General features: G+C 31.9%; 3 protein-coding genes across 6 annotated transcripts in view; 1 reads left to right on the top strand and 2 right to left on the bottom strand.

The window, feature by feature from the left end:
- The window catches only part of LOC143055520 (cytochrome P450 10-like), a 107,216-nt gene that overhangs the window by 20,467 nt on the left and 65,815 nt on the right, over positions 1-20,934 (top strand). The gene's annotated exons all lie outside the window — the stretch shown is intronic.
- On the bottom strand, positions 340-6,842 carry LOC143055503 (neurocalcin homolog). Of its 2 annotated transcripts, none has more exons than XM_076228662.1 (3): positions 6,715-6,842; positions 4,056-4,471; positions 340-1,159 (listed from the first exon to the last, which is right to left on the bottom strand). In XM_076228662.1, exons 1-3 carry the CDS (start codon positions 6,722-6,724, stop codon positions 989-991), a joined length of 597 nt encoding a protein of 198 aa, XP_076084777.1. In that variant the 5' UTR covers positions 6,725-6,842; the 3' UTR covers positions 340-988. The 2 variants fall into 2 exon arrangements, with proteins under 2 accessions (XP_076084777.1, XP_076084767.1); XM_076228652.1 differs by lacking the exon at positions 6,715-6,842 and adding an exon at positions 6,272-6,320.
- The window catches only part of LOC143055475 (putative ferric-chelate reductase 1), a 35,514-nt gene continuing 27,593 nt past the window's right edge, over positions 13,014-20,934 (bottom strand). For all 3 annotated transcript variants that reach the window (XM_076228633.1, XM_076228641.1, XM_076228625.1), the window contains exons 8-14: positions 20,502-20,617; positions 19,845-19,931; positions 19,491-19,565; positions 18,913-19,012; positions 17,187-17,327; positions 16,707-16,774; positions 13,014-15,138 (exon numbers count right to left, since the gene is read on the bottom strand). In XM_076228633.1, coding sequence (XP_076084748.1) covers positions 15,031-15,138; positions 16,707-16,774; positions 17,187-17,327; positions 18,913-19,012; positions 19,491-19,565; positions 19,845-19,931; positions 20,502-20,617 — 695 coding nt within the window. In that variant the 3' untranslated portion in view covers positions 13,014-15,030. The remainder of the gene's footprint in view (positions 15,139-16,706; positions 16,775-17,186; positions 17,328-18,912; positions 19,013-19,490; positions 19,566-19,844; positions 19,932-20,501; positions 20,618-20,934) is intronic.

Genomic DNA, 20,934 nt, shown 5'->3' with positions numbered 1-20,934 from the left:
AGGAATATGCTATTCATTCGTTTGATGTGTACGGACTTTCCGTTTAGAATTTTCCTCGCCGTTCGGTGTTTTTGTGAATATACTTTTGACATCAATAGAACTTCCTTCACGATAAACTTTTTGAATGTAATATACCTTTTGCTTTTATAGATCTACAAGAAACTTACACCATTCTTTGATATAAATCAGCTTCTTGTATTATCTTTAAAGAATGTTTTGGTGTTCCGTTATGTAAGTGTAACGTTATGAACAACATATTTTATTAATTCAATTAAAAATTTTGTAAAGAAAATATAATGTAAATGAGACAGAAAACCAAGAACAAATGACTTTAAAAAATATGAAGAAAAATATTTTTAATGTATGTTTCCTGTTCCGTTTTGCAATTTCAAACAATTTAAAGAATACATTTTATTTAATCAATTGATAATGATTTAAAAGATATATAATGTCAATGAGACAGAAAACCAAGAACACATTCATAACAAACATTTGAAGAAAATAAATATGTACAGCCTACAATATAGTCATAATGTTTTACCCTTGGTTCTTTGATAGAAGCATTGATCTACAATTATAATAAAATAATATGGTTTATCATTGGTCAAGCGCTTTTTCAAATTGAACTGATATATGATGTATATTTTTAAAACATGATGGGACCCTTTATGTTTAAAACAGATCTGTAATTTGTACTTTTCATTTTTAGAATGTTCATTTGACTTTTGAAATGGTTTCCAATATAACGTCTGCTGTCACACTCTAAACATCCATAACTTATCAACAAGCTTTGCACTCTAGTCATCCATTATTATTGCATCTGTTGCTCAGAGACAAAACAAAACACGTGTCTTTACGTCAATTTTCGTATTAAGCCATTGAACAGGGTACAACAAAGATACAAATAATGCTATATAACAATGTGTGTACTTTCGAGACCGTACACCATGTAAATGCTGCGTTATATCAAATCCATATTTTGTTTTTTTCAAGCTTTCGGATTAAGAATTTCGAGCACAGTTGGATCTCTTTTTGCTACGCTAGCAAATTCCTCATATGTGACTGAATCATCTTTATCAAGGTCCATTTTTCTAAATAGGTCATTGGCTATCTCTACTGGTGATCTACTAACATCAGGTCCCAGAAGTCTATAATAAGCCTGCAAATAAAATGTCAAATTTAAAGAAACAGTTAACTAATTGAAAGCTGAATGTGTATTTAAACTCCCTTTTCAACTTGTCCAAAGCTGCTTCCGTGGCAGAATTTGTATACGCTTTTATTCACAACAAAGAAACTAAATAAAATAAAATGTTTAATTTTTTTTTCACGAGTTATCTTCAAAATGAGGGGCGAGACATTCAAACTCATCGAAAATAAACTGACAACGACATTTAAAAAAAGACAACAAAACACAGAAAAACAACAGTATACAAGAAACAACATAGAAAACTATAGACTAAAAAAAAAAACACGAACCCAACCAAAAACTGTTGGTAATATCAGGTGCTCGGGCACTTTTAATTTGAGCGATGTTTTATAATTGAGAATTTGTCTCTCGTTTAGACAAGATACTTGTATCTACATTTGCATTCTTTTTTTTTTATATATAAAACAAAGCAATACTAACTCTTTCAATTTGTATTTTAGTTTGGCATGGAAAATATTCGTGTAAAATGTAGAAAAGTCAAATGGTTTAAAACTATTACGATGAAAGAGTCTTAGAAAACATAAGAAGATTCGATAGAGACCAAATGAGATACAAGTTAGCAATTTAGTGCTTATTGTTGTTTCGTTGTTTTCCTTTCTTGTGGTCGATGTGTTACTCGGTTTTGGTTTGTGAACATGATTTGTTTCCTCTCGGTCGATTTGTGACTTTTGAACAACGGTATACTACTGTTGCCTTTATCTATTATATTATTCATATCATAATTGTATTTCATCAACCTTTTTTCGATATATGGTTTGAATACAACAGATTAATTGTTAAACGTTTATTCATTAGCCGATTTTATCCTACTTCAACCCAGCCTTTTGATTCGCATACTATGTTCTACTGCATGTGCGAACAATTAACAGTAATCAACCAACTTATTCTTAAACGATAATTATGAGGCAGACTTAACTGTATCTGTTGTATTCTATATTCTTTAGTGCAGAAATGCATAGATGCATTCAACATAGTTACCACATTTTGAAATATTTAGTAAGAGAACATCGGCTTTATAGCGGAAAGAACAGTTTGAGGATATTACTTCTTTCTTTACTTCCTAAGAAGTTCCTGTATGAAGTCATCCTCATTCGAAAAAAGACATAGGTCGGAAAGAAGAGCGGGCACAGTTAGTTCCCATGGGAATTCCAATGGTATGTTGAAAAACACGTCCTCAAAACGTAAAAAATATGTTGTCAGTCGAGAAATCAAGCATCTTGATAAGTCAGTTTCAGAGAAATTTTTGTTTGAATCAGATTGATTTTTTACGATGTAGAATTTATCCCTCCCTTAGACAAGATACTTGTACCTACGTTGGCCATTCTTTTTTTATGAAATAAAGCAATACCAACTCTTTCAATTTGTCTTTTAGATTGGAATGCGGAATATTTGTGTAAAGTCTAGAAAAATTAAAGGTTTTAAAACTATTGCAAGATGAAAGAGTCTTAGATTGTACGTACTCTAAAAGATCTTTCGATGGTTTAAGTATCCAAATTTGATTCACGCCATTTCTAGAATAGGCACTTTCACAATAGTTTTGAAGCAGGGGTTGGTTGATTTTTCTTCTTATTTCTCCGATGTAACTGTACACATGAAACATGGCGGATAATGTTATAGTCCTTCACATTTTGATTTTGATGAAATTTGAAATTACAAGGTCAACCTTTTTTTGTTTTAAAGTTAACAATTTATTCTATAAAAACATATATATTTACTGTCTTTTTATCAAAAAGCACTGGAAAAGATGGTATCGAAATGGTAGGAAATAAACTCATCATAGATACCAGGCTTAAAGTTCTATGTTTACGCCAGACGCGTGGTTCGTCTACAAAAGACTCATCAGTGACACTCAAATAAGAAAATGTATAAAAATAAAGTACGAAGTTGAAGAGCATTGAGGACCACAAATTCCTAAAAGTATTGCCAAATACATCTAAGGAAATCTATTCCTGAGGTAGAAAACTCTTATTTTTTCAAAAAGTCAAAGTTTTGTTAACGGTTAATTTACAATTATGAACATATCAATGATAACTCAAGCCAACACAGAAGTGCTGACTACTGGGCTGGTGATACCCTCGGGAAAAATAAATCTCCACCAGCAGTGGCATCGACCCACTGGTTCTTTTGATTACAACTACAGATATCTCTGACTTCCTTTCTGATTCGAAATACCATCAGAAAGCAATCTTTTTATCTTAACTATCACATGGAATGAATGGTTAACATATTCAAACATGGGATTTTGCTTCAGATTAAAACACAAGTTGATCTAAAATTTGAACATGTGGACAATATGGAAGTAGTTCAGCTTAAACTGGACTGCGTTAACCATGAGTAAAAATGAGATGTTGAATCATTTTTTAAAGCCGGAGTTGTAATATATCTCCCTCATGCAAACCTCTGATTACTTGCCCGGCTTTGGTTATACTTTTTTGTCCTTTTTAGTTTATAGCTCTTCATACTTTTGATAAGCTTTAGACTATTGTTTTGCATAAAGCAATATGTCGGCCTCTTTTATCACTGAAGAGGCATTTATTATCGAAATGTGCATCTGGTGCAGCAAAATTTGTACCTGTTATGTTATGGCAATAGTTATCAAAGGTACCAGGATTATAATTTAGTACGCCAGACGCGCGTTTCGTCTACATAAGACTCATCAGTGACGCTCATATCAAAATATTTGCAACATTTAATAGCTATGTAGGCAGGCATATTGGTTCGTTTTTTTTTAAATTTACGTGTTCCTTAATTTTTTTTTAAAGCTACATGTATTTCTCGTTACTCCCTTTTTAATTTGTATACGCTGTTTACTATCATTTAAAAAAGACTTTTACTGACATGAACCTACCTGTATCATGTTTATGACTTCCTGTTTTGACAGGGTATTGCTGCCATCTTCGTCATACATACTGAAGGCAATGGATATTTTCTGTTCAAGCTTCTCACTATCCATCATTGTTAGTCCTGCTGCAAACTCGATAAAATCTACAGTCCCACTCTTATCACTGTCAAACACGTCAAAAACACGATCGGCAAATTCAGTAGCATCGCCACTTTTATATATAAGTTGGTATACATCCCTGAATTCGCTTCTTGTAATCACCTTGTTGTTATCAGAATGATCTTTAAAAAGTGATCTATACTCTTTTAATTGTTCGTCTGTTATTTTGAACTGCATCTTGAGATACTCATTCTCACTGCTTAAGCTTGCTTTCTTTTTCAGAGTACGCTTAAGCTTTTGTCCACTGTGGTTGTTGCCCATTTCTGTAAAGTAATTCGATAATTTTATTTAAAATTTTTTCACAACATAGATAAAATATTTATCTAGCAAACAATACCTGGTTTGTATTGTATTGATTATGAACAAGAACAATTATCTGTCAATAAGTTAAATCTCGGGACTGCCATTTGAAGAAACTGTTCAACAGATCAATGACTATCATAAAATCTGGCTGTTATTACTTCCTTGTTATTTACACCTTCGTAAATGGAAACACGTGACAAGAAACAATGTCAACTATACGACTGACTCTGTACATGGAAACAAGTTGCAAGAAACAGTGACAACTCTATGACCCGCCCTATATATGTGAACACGTGACAAGAAACGATATCAACTCTTCGACTCACTCCTTGCATGGAATCACATATCAAGAAACATTGTCAACTCTAAGCTCCGCTCCTATCTACTTCAATACAAAACAATACGATGGTTTCTTATGGTCCCTGTACATACCAAAAATCGCAGATAAGTATACACTGCTTCTTCCAACTTGTTTTGACTCAAGGCAATTTAAAGCTTATGATATACAATTTATAGGTGAAGATTCAAGCCGAATTACAGCTTAAGATAGACAGCAACTTTGTCTAGACTAATGTTGATTTAGACCTTGATTTAGTTGGTTTATTGCGGAAGAATCAAGGCGGGTTAGAGTTAAATCTTAGCAGCTTATTGTTAAATACTCAAGACAATTTAGAGTTAAACAAAGTCAGCTTATTGTTGGACACTAAAGGCGATTTAGAGCTTAATACATTTACTTATAGAAATAAGAATGTGTGCTAGAGACCAAATGAGGTAAAAGTTAGCAACTTAGTATATTTTTCATATCATAATTGTATTTCGTCAAAATCATTTATTCTATATATGGTTTGAATACAACTAATCGGTTGCTAAACGTTTATTCATTAGTCGATTTTATCCTAGAATTAATCTAGCCTTTAGATTCGTATAGTATGTTCTATTACATGTGCGAACAAATAACAGTAATCACCCAATTCATTCTCAAAGCGATAATTACAGATATAAATATCACCACTCTCCTCGATGTTCTACGGAAGCATTATTTTACATAATCACAATCACGAAAGGCACAAACAATTACAAATTATACATCTGAATGAAAAAATACAGTCGCAGTAAACGTGTTCTATAGACAATCTTAATTCATTAACTACAAAAATATAAACACACAGAAATTCAAAGACGTAAAAAAATACAGACTGAAGAGACTTGAAAGTTTCTCAATCAAAGTGTCAAAAGATATTCAATGTTAAAGGAAACATTTATCGATTAACTGCTAAAAACAGCAATTTAAAGAAAAATACAACTATCTCACACTAATGGCATGATGAACATGCGTTTCTTAAACACCATCATACATGTGCATGTAACTTGCAGGTTTAATCCACCATTTTCTACATTTGAAAATGCCTGTACCAAGTCAGGAATATGACAATTGTTGTCCATTCGTTTTTGATGTGTTTTGTCATTTGATTTTGCCATTATAAGGGACTTTCCGATTTGATTTTCCTCTGATTTCAGTATTTTTGTGATTTTACTTTTTGCACTCTGTCTTCTTTTGTCATTTCAGTCCTCTTTTCGAATTTGCAATTTCCTATAATTGCTTTGTTAATCTTACGCCTAATTTATAAATTTTAACAAATACAGTAAGCAGTTTATAGAGAAAAAAGTACAAGAAAAGGAAGAACAAGTTATAAATTAACAACAAAACTTACAAAATCAAACAAAAGCAAACATGACAAAGTTTTTTTTTAAATCAATACCTAATTGCATTTTGGAATCACTGTTGCTAGCCATTGGTATGTCACTCTTAAAGGTAATTGAACAAATATACATTATTATACTTATATGTTAGGTTTAATATATTTCAATATTAAACATTGACGTTTGTTTTTATTTTATTTTTATCCACTATTTATAAGTTACATCAGAAAATTAAAAGTAAGTAAATATATGATCCATGTTATCATTTATGCCTTTTATAAAAGGCATGATTTCGACAGGTCATTTTTCCTAATATTAACTTTTAAAAAAACCTCAAAACGTACTTATAAAAAGACGAACATTGTAATATTACTGTCAAAATAAAAAAATGACAACAGGAAATTTGCCCAGGTTTGAAACATTTACTTTGATTATGAAGTTAAAATGACGTACTTTCTGTTATAAATGAAGATAAAAGTTGATAAAAAAATGGTGTGCCTACCTTTGTGCATATAATTTTACAGATATAATTTTAAGCTTCGGTACCTGGTTATGTCTACATGATAATAGTCAGGTCGATACGGCATGGAAATCAAGAACTTATACTCGATTTAAATTATTCATACTCCATACCGTGTTACAAACATCACAATAGAAACAAATTCTTACAAAATAGAGATCAATTGACCAGATTTTCTTCATACTGATCTTTATTTTCTATCTTTATTTTCTAGATACTCTATTTGCAGTCCTGGTTAGTATAATGAAAGTTACAGTTATTCCTTTCGACGCGTAATGAAATGTAAATTGTTTATGTTGTTTTCTATACAGATTCTCCCAAATGTCAGGTATATAGAATCTATTTGAATTGATACTCATAATTCAATCAATGGCTTATAGAAACGCTATTGAAATGTGTTTATGAATCAAATTTGGACATAGATTTATGCACAGATACGATTTTAGAAGATCTCTTTGTTATCGGTATTTAAACCACTTTTTGTTTTTCATTAATTCAGCAGAAACAATATGTTTTGTGCAGTAGATTTCTGTCTTAAATATGCATGAACAATAGTGTAAATTTTTGGACGATTTTATGCTAAAAAAATCAAAATCCTACAACACTCTACTCTACTATGGACACGCCACTCCGAAGTACAAACCAAAGAATATTCCCTGGTGCAATTCAAATAATAATAATTTTCATTAAAAAAGCTCGACTTTTTCAAAAGATGAAAAAAGGCAACAGTAGTATACCGCTGTTCAAAACTCATAAATCTATTGACAAAAAACAAAATCGGGGTAACAAACTAAAACTGAGGGAGACGCATTAAATATTAGAGAACAACGACACAACATTAAAATGTAACGCACAGCAACGGACTAAGCATTAGACAACATCCGATGAGAATAACCAATATAACATCAAAACCAAATACATGAATTTGGGATAGAAAAGCCATTATAGAGGTACCTCTTAATGATAATGTGCTTCATCGGGTGCTGTCTTCTTGACAAATTAACAATTCTCCAAAACTGAATAGAGTTAGGTCTGTGGACTAGATTTTGAGATTGAAACATTTGAAAAAAATAGTAGACCTTGGCAGGTAAAAGAACATGTAGGACAGATATAATTTTCTGAAAAAAATACAATAAACATATTGAATATCACTACAGTACGAGTACATTGTGCTAACAGCAGAAGTGTAACTTTTAAGTTTGCTTTACAATGCATAGCAAAAAAAAAAGAAAATTGGTTCCAAAATGTTAAAGAAACGTTAGAAGTAAAATAAAAACTTAAAACAACAAAGCACGAGAATGAAAAGTAGGTCATGTTGACTTATGTTTTCCTCAGGGCGTCACTTCCTTTTAATTGGACCTGTCTAAAAGCTTCACCCTCCTGAGAGTGGGTTTGGCTTTCAGGTATGAGATTCATACATCCTATAGTGTGCAATATTAATACTTGATAGAACTTTGAAATAATAATAAAAGAGTATGAACAGTCTGTCTTATAGACCAACTGTGGCTTGAATGCTGACCTACTTCCAAAACCGCCCGTAAGAGTTGAATGGTTCTTTTTGTAATTTCACTTGATGTACTAGCAAATGCTTTGCCAGAAGCTATGAATCATTGAAGCTCTTCATTCTTCACTAAATAAAGAAAATAAAGAGCTGTGCCACAAGCACAAGATACACCCGTCCCCCTTTCTTGCTCTCTATCAACAGGACTTTGACTGATAAACGGCAGAAACCAAGTGCCATCTAGGAAGTAACAGAGGGAATGCACAGTTAATACTGTTGAGACGTAGGAGGACCACAGCAAGGAAGAACACTTCAGTGTTGAGGACCTCTTACCTAATGAAGCTACTCAGATAAACATTGGGGAAGAACAATGGAATCAAAACCAGAAGAAAATATTGACAGTCCCTTTAACAGACAGCAGGAAATAAAAGATACAATGGCCACCAACAAATGATAGGAAGTTCTTTGGTGAAACGATTTGGAGTGAGTAACACAAAAACGAGAGAATGCACTCAGGGTCCCACAAAAAATTAGCCGACGTCAATAAGAAATAAAAACTCAGATCTGATATAAATGATGTCACAAAGCAGTATAGGAGTGCAAACGAGGAGGAAAGAGAAGGGTTGGATGACCTAAGAGTCAGAAAAGCAAAGTGAGAAAGAGGATAGAAGAGAGCAATGTATTTTACCAACCCATACAAGTTTACCAGCGCAACACTGGACGGACCAAATGCGGGATCAGTACAAAGCACAAAAGATGAGGTGGAAAAATATCTACCCGAGACACAGCGAAGAAAGGCAGTGGGAACATCTAAGAAACTGCGAAAGTATAGAAAATGTACCAGAACAGTGAATAGTATTGAATCATCATGGAAAAAAGTATTTGATGTAGTGAAGACAGCTAGGTCTGCATCATCACCAGGACCAAGATAACATACCGTATAAGCTACTGCCATATAGTAATTGTTCAGAGATTTTGAATCAGCTGTGTTTGGTGGAAAAGGAAGATACCATCATCTTAGCAGAAAGGGTGACATCATATATGACAGATAACATAAATGCAGACACTTCAGTACAGAAGGGCGAAGTACCAGGATTCATCCGGATTCATTGAACATACAAACATTATTTCACAACTGATTCAATAAGCTAAAGTTTACAAGAAAGAATTTCACAGCCATTTAACTATCTCTATAGATACCAATGCCCAGGATAGATGGGTGTTTAAAGCCTTTAGAGACAGTAATATTGACAAGGATGGCTTTGAAGTCAAATAAGTTTAGATTTTTAATAAGAAGAAAGAGTAAGAGCACGTGCTTATGAGAGTGGTTTGATGACTCTTTAATTGGCAAGAAAAATATCAGGAGAATCTAACAACAGGTTTCAGAGGGAATGAGGAACATCGACAACGTAGGAAAATGTCTTGATATACCAACATGGACTTCTGCCAAGGATACAATTGCCACTTATATTGTATGAAATTACATTGACGACAACAGTTGAGAAGCTTAAAAGAACCACCAACAGACAACTTTGGCACTGTACAGCAGGACTGCCAGGTTGCAGCTACCATTAACATCAATAGTAGAAAAAATGAAAACATCGTAGAAACAGTGGAAGTAGGCCTAGAAAGACAGGGCATTAGAACATCGAAAAGGTGCTACTGGAAAACGCTATCATCCCAGGGAAAAAAACTCTAGTTCAAAGAGAGATATAATTTAGAAAGAAGAAACAAAAAATCAATGACAGTAAAATCAGGGAGCCAATGTTCTTGGTTAAGATGGCAATTAAAACTTAAAAATTAAAACGATCCCTTGCATGGTCAGAAATATGGCGGTATCCTCAATTACAACTACAGTTCTTTCTAAGATCCGTGTATAATGTGTTACCACCACCTACAAATCTGCAAAGGTGGAAGCTTTCAGAAATACCAGATTGTCCCTTGTACGGAAACAGAAGAACTATACAACATGTACTTTCAGAATAGAAAATCGGTCTTACACAGGGGAGATATACATGGCGACACAATCAAGTACTTCGGGAAAATCTTCGAATGCACCCAATTCGAGCGATGTATTTTCGCAACTTTTGCGAGTGGAAAAATAACGCAAAGATAAATCGTCGCGAATATATTAAATTTGAATTTTTGCATATTTAACTACATCAAGTAAATTTGCGAAACGCGAAATTAAATCATTGCAAAATGGGGTAGAAAGGGTTAACCGTGAAATAAAGTATCCGCGAAAATAAGTTGGTTTACAGTAATATGTTCATGTTATATTCAAGTATGCGTAAATCAAAGCTGAAACATCACAGTTTCATTAAAGTCAACAAGGAATTTATTAGCGTTTGAAAATGAATCAGAAACAAGAATGTGTCCACAGTACACGGATGCCCCACTCACACTATCATTTTCTATGTTTAAAGGACTGTGAAATTGGAATAAATTCTCTAATTTGGCATTAAAATTAGAATGATCTTATCAAAGGGAACATGTATACTAAGTTTCAAGTTGATTGGACTTCTACTTTATCAAAAACTACCTTGACCAAAAACTTTAACCTGAAATTTGCACTATCATTTTCTATGTTCAGTGAACCGTAAAATTGGGGTCAAAACTCTAATTTGGCATTTAAATTAGAAAGATCATATCATAGGGCACATGTATACTAAGTTTCAAGTTGATTGGACTTAAACTTCATCAAAAACTACCTTGACCAAAAACTTTAACCTGAAGCCAAAAACTTTAACCTGAAATTTGCACTATCATTTTCTATGTTCAGTGAACCGTAAAATTGGGGTCAAAACTCTAATTTGGCATTTAAATTAGAAAGATCATATCATAGGGCACATGTATACTAAGTTTCAAGTTGATTGGACTTCAACTTCATCAAAAACTACCTTGACCAAAAACTTTAACCTGAAGCCAAAAACTTTAACCTGAAATTTGCACTATCATTTTCTATGTTCAGTGAACCGTAAAATTGGGGTCAAAACTCTAATTTGGCATTTAAATTAGAAAGATCATATCATAGGGCACATGTATACTAAGTTTCAAGTTGATTGGACTTCAACTTCATCAAAAACTACCTTGACCAAAAACTTTAACCTGAAGCCAAAAACTTTAACCTGAAATTTGCACTATCATTTTCTATCAGTGAACCGTAAAATTGGGGTAAAATCTCTAATTTGGCATTAAAATTAGAAAGATCATATCATAGGGAACATGTGTACCAAGTTTGAAGTCGATTGGACTTCAACTTCATCAAAAACTACCTCGACCAAAAACTTTAACCTGAAGCGGGACAGACGGACGAACGGACGAACGAACGGACGAACGAACGGACGAACGAACGGACGAACGGACGCACAGACCAGAAAACATAATGCCCCTCTACTATCGTAGGTGGGGCATAAAAATATCGAAAAGTCACACTTTCTCGCGATTTTACAAAATACTGCACCGTGTGAAATATCTACATGGCTAAAATGAAAGCATAAGGTTTATTCTATCTTCATGTGAATTTTACCCATCAGGTATTTCGGTCATTAAACTCTTTAAATAAGCGACTGTTTCTTGATTTGTCCCTCCATTATATTATGTGAAACTCTTACTACAAGTTTGATCTCGGACATAATATATTGAGTCCAAGGTTTCAGGTAAACCTGATATTATCATTGATCCAGTTATATAAGATCAATGTTATTTAACCCAGTAAGAAAGACATGTACACCTATCAATCATACTATACCCTAAATACAATAAGCCTATTTTTTTCACAGTATTTGATAAACAGACCCAATTACGAAACTTTTAACAATGACCAATGAAACACAAAAATAAGGTCAAATGAATCCTATCAGACAACATGAAGACTATGCCATCATTCCATACAGAAAACATTCTGGGAAACTGACATAACCATGAAAACTAAACATTGACTAATAAACAATTAAAATAAGGTCAGCATCAAATGAAACATTCCAATATAGTTGACATTTCAAATTGTGAACTTTCCATTTCAATGAAACAACATTCCAGCAGTGCCTGCATGTCTAGTTGATGCAATATTTCAGCATGCGTTTCCTATCATTAATTTCTTGATAAAGGGTTCACATCTTGAAGAAAGCCATTGAAGAAGGAGACCCTAGAGACAGTCTACGTTATTGCATTGAAAGTTTTACGGGAACCATCATAAGTAGTTTGACGGCTGTGCACTATCTGTGTTACAGGTGACAATGGATATATTCTAATTATCATAGCTAAAATTCCTTTCTTGTTTGCTTTTTTTTGTAAGCACCACAATGGGTGCCAAATGTGGGGCTTTATTTGTTTACCCTTCTTAGCATCGGAGATAACAGTTTTTGGTAAAGTTCATATGCTTAGTTTTTTCGATTCTTGTCATGATTTTGTCTGTTTTTCTTAGACTTGTAAATTCTGATTCTCCGTTTTTGGTATTTTAAGCCTCTTTTAAAATCAGAACCATATGGTAGATGCAAACCTTTAATTGTGCACATTTTTCTTGACCTGCATTGAAAACTGAGATGACTATCCAAATAAGTACCCACATGCTCTACATCCCTATACTTAGTCTATGACCATTTTTGCAATAACAAAGTTCACACTTCAATGAGCCTGTACTGATAACCTAGAATTAAATACCAATATACATCTAAAATCCTAATGTTTACTATTGTGTCTACCAGCTATCATAAAAGCTTAGTTCTTGAAAGGATCTTACAATGAATATTTTTTTAAACACACAGTCAATGAAAAAATGTTGTGTTTATCAGAAAGTTTATTTCCCAAAATACAATATATAAATAGATAAAATCTTAATATAAAACAACTGTATATTTCAATTTCAACTGAAAATATATCAACAGTTTAGAAAAAAGTCTGTATGTTTTTGCTAAAAATATTCAGATTTTAACAATAATAATCAACTTCCATACATTATATGCATCTTTGGTACCTAATTATATTGCTTCATCTACCAAAAGTGTCCACCAAAATTTATCCTAGCAATATTCACTTTAACACTTTTATTCTTAATTCCTTTATCATAATTTAAAAAATATGTACATAAAAAAGACTGCTGTTTGCATTTATCAAGAAAAACCTTCCACATAAATTGCTGCTGCAAAATAAATGCCATCATCTTATGTATACAACGTAAATACCTTCAAAAGAATTTTACAGTTTTCTGGTTCAAAAACACTTAGTGACTACAAACATCAGATTTCATTTATATATATGATAAAGTAAAAAAAGAGCAATATCTCTGGAAAATAAGTTAAACAAAAGGATTTCATTATATGTAAAACATCTTGTTACTTGCATAGAAGTAATCACCTTGGGGTCTTACAGACGTTCAAGGGTAACACTGAACATAATTATATTAAAAATACTGTAACGAAGGCATGTTTAAAATCAATCAACACTTTCTATATACCCCTTCATGAATATGCATGCGTATTCCATTAACAGAGGGAAATTAAAGGGATATTTTCTAAAAAATAATATAAAATATATTTGCATTAATATAAACAGTACATGAAAAAAGTAAATAACATATAAAACCCATAAATATATAAAACATTGGTGACCAGCACCTTTGCCATATACAGCCCTAGTTCTTCCTTGCTGAAAATAGTACATAGGTTATCTTTTACCTTAAACTGAAACCAGTCCAGCCTTTCATATAAGGTCATACAATTTAAAACAAGAAGTAATTTGTAAAATTTGTCAAATTTTGCTACAGGATGTATTTCCAAAGTTGTCTATTTTAAGAAAAACATTTGAAAAACATATTAAATATTATCAAAAATACAGCAAATTCTTAAAATGTAGCGAAAAAATGAATCACAAAAACGTGTGTTTATCAGTCAAATTAAAAACTAATACATTCTTGTAAAGTACTTGATTCTACAAAATGTAATAATTTACTCTTTTACTCCCATGCATCTGACCAGTCGGATATCTCTTAAAGAAATAACATCATATATCAAAGATCTTTTCAGCTTAACATTCTTACACTGTATAAAATCATATGGTGATAACTGCTACTACTGGAAATCACCCTGATTGGATATAAAGCCCTTACATGGTTGGCTTCATGCCCTAAGGGTGTTTGATGAGCATAGATGATAAATGGAATGGAGTCTATTGTATATAATATCATTCAGAAATTAAGACCTTAAAAGTGTACAATGTATTGGTTCTATGATCGGGTTGTCGTCTCTTTGACACATTCCCCATTTCCATTCTCAATTCTTATCTATTTGAAATGTCAACTATTGAATAATCAAATCATAAGTTTTGTACAAGATGAATCATATTATATATTTTGGATGATTTAACTCTAAAAAATGTTTTTTCTTAAACTTAAGTTTTACATTTTCAAAATGAAATAAAGTTTGACAAAAAATTATTCAGTTTATCAAAGGAACTAATCCAAGTAAATCTGAAATTCATTGATTTATACCAGTTCAAAATAATGTCAGAACACACACTCTTTACAATGGGGTAAAAAACCTCTAAAGAAAACAATTGTAAAAGTATAAATATTTACAAAAGTTTGTTTTAACTATTTTCTCAGTAGAAGTTTATTCAAAGACTATAAGAATATATATTAAAGTATGAGTATATATATACGTAGTTGATAACATTTCTAAAAAAAAAAAAGTTATATGTATAATTGCAATTTAATATGTATTGAGTTCAAACATAGGTAAAAAATCCTAAGGATAAATTTTTATCTATAATCTACATTTTCTTCTTCTGTTTAAATGGATCTAAATATACATAGAGAGATCCATAGAAACCAGTATAATCAGGGCTATGGTGAAAAGACAGATCACAGTAATGTGGATTCCAAGGATAGCCTTCTTCACATTGTACTCCTGAAAAAATTAAAACAAAATTTCTTAATAACAGTTAAATGGTACAACACTAAAAGTGTGGACACAGACTTGTGTTGTACACCATAATTATGAAGAACTGATAATAATAATCATGGTTCCAAATCAAGGGTCCGGAAACGGTCATATATGCCAGACATGACCGATTCGGAAACTCAAAAGTCCTAAATCATTTATTGGGATTTAGGTCAAATTTTATTTTTCAACAGAAATAATTTCGGTCATTTCGTTGAGATAGAGTTTCAAATCACCATTCTAAACATATTTTTGTTTTGTTATCGATTTTATGTAATTAAACTGCCACTCCAGTAAAGTGGGCCCTCCTAATAACTATATTAATGCCTCGGGGAGCTATTGGCTAATGACCGCTAATCTCTTTACCTGTGTTTTTAGTTCACACCTGGCTATTAATCACAAGCTCCGAACTAATATTATAAAGAAATTAAAATTCTATACCAACTGTCTTCATTATTTAATTACTTTTCAGCTAGGACAATTGTCAATAATGATTTAAAATTAAATTAAAACTTGATTTAATTTACGTAGAAAAAAGATTTTTTTCACTACTAACACACGTGCTTTGTTTACTATACGCATGCCTGAAATTCTCTTCCGCAGATTTGACACTAAATCGTAAATTTAAAATGATTTCTTGCTAAATAAAGCAAGTGCAACTATTTTCATGAATATTCTTACACTATTAAAGGTAAAATATTAAAAAAAACGATGTTTTCCTGTGAATTTGATAAACAAAACTAATCCCGGAAATAAGTCCGGAATTGTTCGTTTTAGTATTGTCACATTACATCCGGTTTGAATTTCGACTTCGGAATCGAAAGAAACGTAAGCGATGACTGAGAAAATTACGATTTTGAGTCATTAAAATCATTTTATTCTTAAACTGCTGCCTTCCCTTAATTGCTTTTGATCGATTTTAGGAAAATGGTAGGATAAATCATGAAGTAAACGCGATGCAACAGTGAAACAAGTTCGTTGATGCTACGAGTATGAGCATACTCGTGCAGTAATGAGATTTTGACAATCTGTTTTTGAAAAGGGGCACCAACTTTTATGTTATATGAAAATGACCGAAATTAGGTGAAAAAATTTCCGGATCCTTGTTCCAAATCTATAAAATGAAAAGTCATCCAAGTTAACAATTAAAGAAAGAGATGTATTCAGTCAATATGTTTTAGTGAATAATGTCTTAATTCCTTAATGATGCTCGGGACATCTCACTCTGCATAATTAATGCTTTCTAATACCCTTAAAGCATTAACTGAGAATGATGAATTCTACTCCCAGTGTATATTATGTATTGAGACAGATTAGTGTAAATTCAGAGTAACCTTAGCACATATTATGCATGTTATAATTCACCTTTCATTCATTGTCTTATACCCAGGTTAAACAATTTGAAAAAGAAAACATGTTTCTCACAGAGAATCAGAAATAGTGAAGTTCATATATAATTCAATGATTTCTAACCCTGGTGTTCCAGTTTCATAAATATCAAGTGGAATAACTGATAGAAAATGTAATAAACTTACAGAATCTTGCTTTGTATCTTGTTTAGAAAGACTGTCTCTTTCTCTCATCTCATATGCTTCAGAGGCACCTGAAAGGGTTACAATAGAAGTTTAATGTTTTATCAATTGGCTGTGAGATCGTAAATGCAGAAAATGTATATGACTACGATAAACAGTGTTGTCACTGATTCCATTCAATCAATGGCATCTATCAAGATTTTTACAAGGTGAAAAGATTAAAACTACATCAGTGTATGATTTTAAAAATCAAGATAAAACAAGATTTTACAGTTAAACCTCAACTTTTATTACAGTCATTCATAGCTTATAACTGATATATTCAGAGCTATTAACATTAAGTTAACACATGACATACATCAAAAAATATAGTAAACTGAAAACTTAATGATTTTCTGAGGTAATTTTTTTAGTTTATTCATATTCCAAAGCATTTACATTTTGAGTAAAGAAAATCTAAAAACACCTTATAGTTATACTTACTTTTTCGTCTTGACACACAGTCATAAATTTCCAGGAAAAATTCTATGAGAAATTGGTAAACAGCATAAGCTACCACAACATATACCACCCAAATTGGCATCTGCATTGCATCTAATAATACTCCAATTAAAATGTTCAGGACTGAAAAAAATAAGTAATAATTATAATTTTTATTTGATCCATTTCCATCCTGCATCTTTATTCTGTGTGCACAATTATAGCTTCAGAAACTAAAGACTCTAAAGAGCATGTGTTGCTCTCCTGGATTTATGTGTATTTTAACTATGGCCACTCTCCAATATTAAAGACTTTTTGTAATGAAGAAGATTGGAATAACAGCTCCAGTAAGGGCCAGTTTTGGCCCTTAATTTCAGGTTCATCTGATGACAGATTTTGAACACTTTTTAAACATACAAGTGTCTACTTCAGTTGATTCAATTAGTTAATGCAAAAGATTTGAACTTATTTAGTCATTGAAGATGCTCAAATCAAGCTTAAATATGAAAAATCTATCAAATATGCCTTAATATGTCACTTTTCAGATGTTTTTTTGTCAAAAATGAAAGTGGCAGCATCCTTGTTCACTCTCAACCTATATATGTTATTTATTATCATCAAATACAACTTACATTTAAATATTAAGAATGAACACAAATGGGGCCACTTCCATTAAGACAGTCTAAAATTTAACTCAAATGCTAAAATTGTGAAGATTTCAGTAATTTAGCATGACTGAATGATGCTAGTATCCCATATATATGCATTGTATTGTTAAAATCAGCCTATATTTATGTTACAGAATAAAATTGAGAATGGAAATGGGGAATGTGCCAAAGAGACAACAACCCCACCATAGAAAAAAAACAACAGCAGAAGGTCACCAACAGGTCTTCAATGTAGCGAGAAATTCCCGCACCCGGAGGCGTCCTTCAGCTGGCCCCTAAACAAATATATACTAGTTCAGTGATAATGAACGCAATACTAATTTCCAAATTGTACACAAGAAACTAAAATTAAAATAATACAAGACTAACAAAGGCCAGAGGCTCCTGACTTGGGACAGGCGCAAAAATGCGGCAGGGTTAAACATGTTTGTGAGATCTCAACCCTCCCCCTATACCTCTAGCCAATGTAGAAAAGTAAACGCGTAACAATACGCACATTAAAATTCAGTTCAAGAGATGTCCGAGTCTGATGTCAGAAGATGTAACCAAAGAAAATAAACAAAATGACAATAATACATAAATAACAACAGACTACTAGCAGTTAACTGACATGCCAGCTCCAGACTTCAATTAAACTGACTGAAAGATTATGATTTCATCATATGAACATCAGGCACAATCCTTCCCGTTAGGGGTATTCAACTTTCCAATAGATAACTAAAATTTTACATTTCAACAATTTTGTAAAACTGCTATATTTTGGGGCCAAAAAGGGGTTTTACTGGACCTTCTCCTTTGCAAATCTTCATGAATGATTTTGGAGCATAAATGTCATGGCAAAACAGGATGTCATTTAAATTGGGATTTTTTTTATCAAAACATCGTTTTAAAGGTAGATGGCATTGTACTTTTGATTATGTTATGTTATTATATCAAACATTTGTGGATTCCATCAATTCAGGATGGCAGCTCGAGGCCAAACATGTCAATTGTGTATTTGATGGGTAAATTTAGCCAATGAAAAAATGGTAACATATAAATTTTGTTAGCATATGTATTACCTCCCAGAAAATGTGAGACAATGCCCACTCCCCAATGAGCCCAATTAAATATATATCTGTTGTTATCTCCAGGGTGTGGTCGAAACACTGCCATCACAGGCTGAAAGACAGAAAAAGCAATATAAAGGTTATTATGTAGATATGTAAAAACGATAATCTGTTTAAGTAAATTTGCAAACTAATTTTTTTGCAATAATGTTAGGATTTTTCTCTATCATTAAATTGCATTCTTTTTTTCTAACTTTTTCATTGTTGTAAATATTGTACAGTCAATATTCCTCAAGACTATTTACTGATTCTGAGCTACTTGTATCATTTCTGTAATACTTAAAATGTTTTTAAACTATTATTTTTTGTATTTCATTTATGGTAAAATTTACATATAAAAAAGGATATTTTTATATACAATACAATACAAATATGTTTATTGTGACATTGTGTATAAAAAAATATGTACAATATTGAAATATTTCAATTAAATTACACCCTGCCCAATGGACCTATCAGTCCCTTCAAATAGATACTATAGTATTATATTAATGGTATATAAATGTAGCTCTAATCTAATGAAACGATACCTGAATCACTGCCAAACACATGACTATAATACCAATGAAAGGATGAGCTTTCTTGAAATCTGAATCAGACTCTATCTGAAAATAGATATTATTTATACATAAGTTGCTAAAGACACAGCTTCTACCTATATTTGAGATAAAAATATTTGTATATGAATTAAAAAAGAAAAAAAAAATAGATGTGCCAGCATTACCCCACTTGTAAAAGTAAAAATCATAATCATTCTTCATACAAAAACATTTGACTCATTACTGCCCTACATATTTAAGATTTATCATTCAACAATTTTTTCTACAGCATATGTAGCAACTTTATTCAAAGGTAGTTTTCTTAACAATAAATAAATGAAATACCTCCTGGAATGTTCCTCTATCCACAAAAATAATGGTAAATCCAGCAATACAGAATAATACAGCTAGAATCATTACACCCCTGTGTAACTGAAAATAATATAACATTAGGTAAATTGACTAGCAGAATATTATTAGTTACATGAGTGGTGAGAGTGTAGCTCAAATCCCCATATGGAATTTACTGACCCCATATACATGTACTTGTATTTCGTCACTAGCACACTGTGTAACAAATTTATCTTACCAACGATCTAAACATATAGTATTTAGACATGTAGCCAATCAAAGTGATCAAGTCTATAATAGTATACAGCTAGTTTTAAGAACCTACTCCCATTGGTCTATACAAAAAACAAATGCCAACAATAACAAATTGTTAGCTTTAAATGTGTTTTATGAATTTATTTCAATCATTCATCATCAATTGCATCAATTTGTTTTTTGAAACCTTCCAGATTTTCCCTCGACATCGTGTTTATATTAAGGAAGTAACACCACTACTAATCCTGTATTGAAATAAGCCCTACCAACTAACCTCATATAAAATATACACAGTTTCAACACAGTTGCTTTTAACCAGTCATATTCCTAGAAATATTTACTTTCTATAAGATGATGTGTTGACATGTTTATTCTTATGATATGTTTCTATCTTACCGTGAACCAAACTTTTTCCCCAAGAAACTTTTTCTCTAACCAGACTGGTTTATAATATCTTGCTACAACAACTCCAATACTGGCACATAATATCCAGGCACTAATCATCATAATCCCTGAAATTATAATATTTATTACACGTTTACCATTGCCAAAGCAACAGAGACATTTCTAATTTTATGCTAGGTTGATGTCAAGATTTATTACAGGTAAAAAGTTAAAAAATAAAGTGGGACAATCAGGAGATTATAATATTAGATAATCTTCAATTGTTTCTATATACTGATATAAAATTGACCACTCAAGTGTTTGGAATAATAATGCAATAACATAAGTTATACCAAACATGGTAACAATAAGTTACAATGAACAAAGTGTCTATATGAAGCATCTGAACCCTACTGTGGGTAATAATAGTTCCCAATAGTAAGGA

This window comes from Mytilus galloprovincialis, chromosome 1 (genome assembly GCF_965363235.1).
Source record: "Mytilus galloprovincialis chromosome 1, xbMytGall1.hap1.1, whole genome shotgun sequence".
Lineage (NCBI taxonomy): Eukaryota > Metazoa > Mollusca > Bivalvia > Mytilida > Mytilidae > Mytilus > Mytilus galloprovincialis.
Note: the sequence above shows the minus strand (reverse complement) of the source record. Positions and strands in the feature narration are given on the sequence as shown.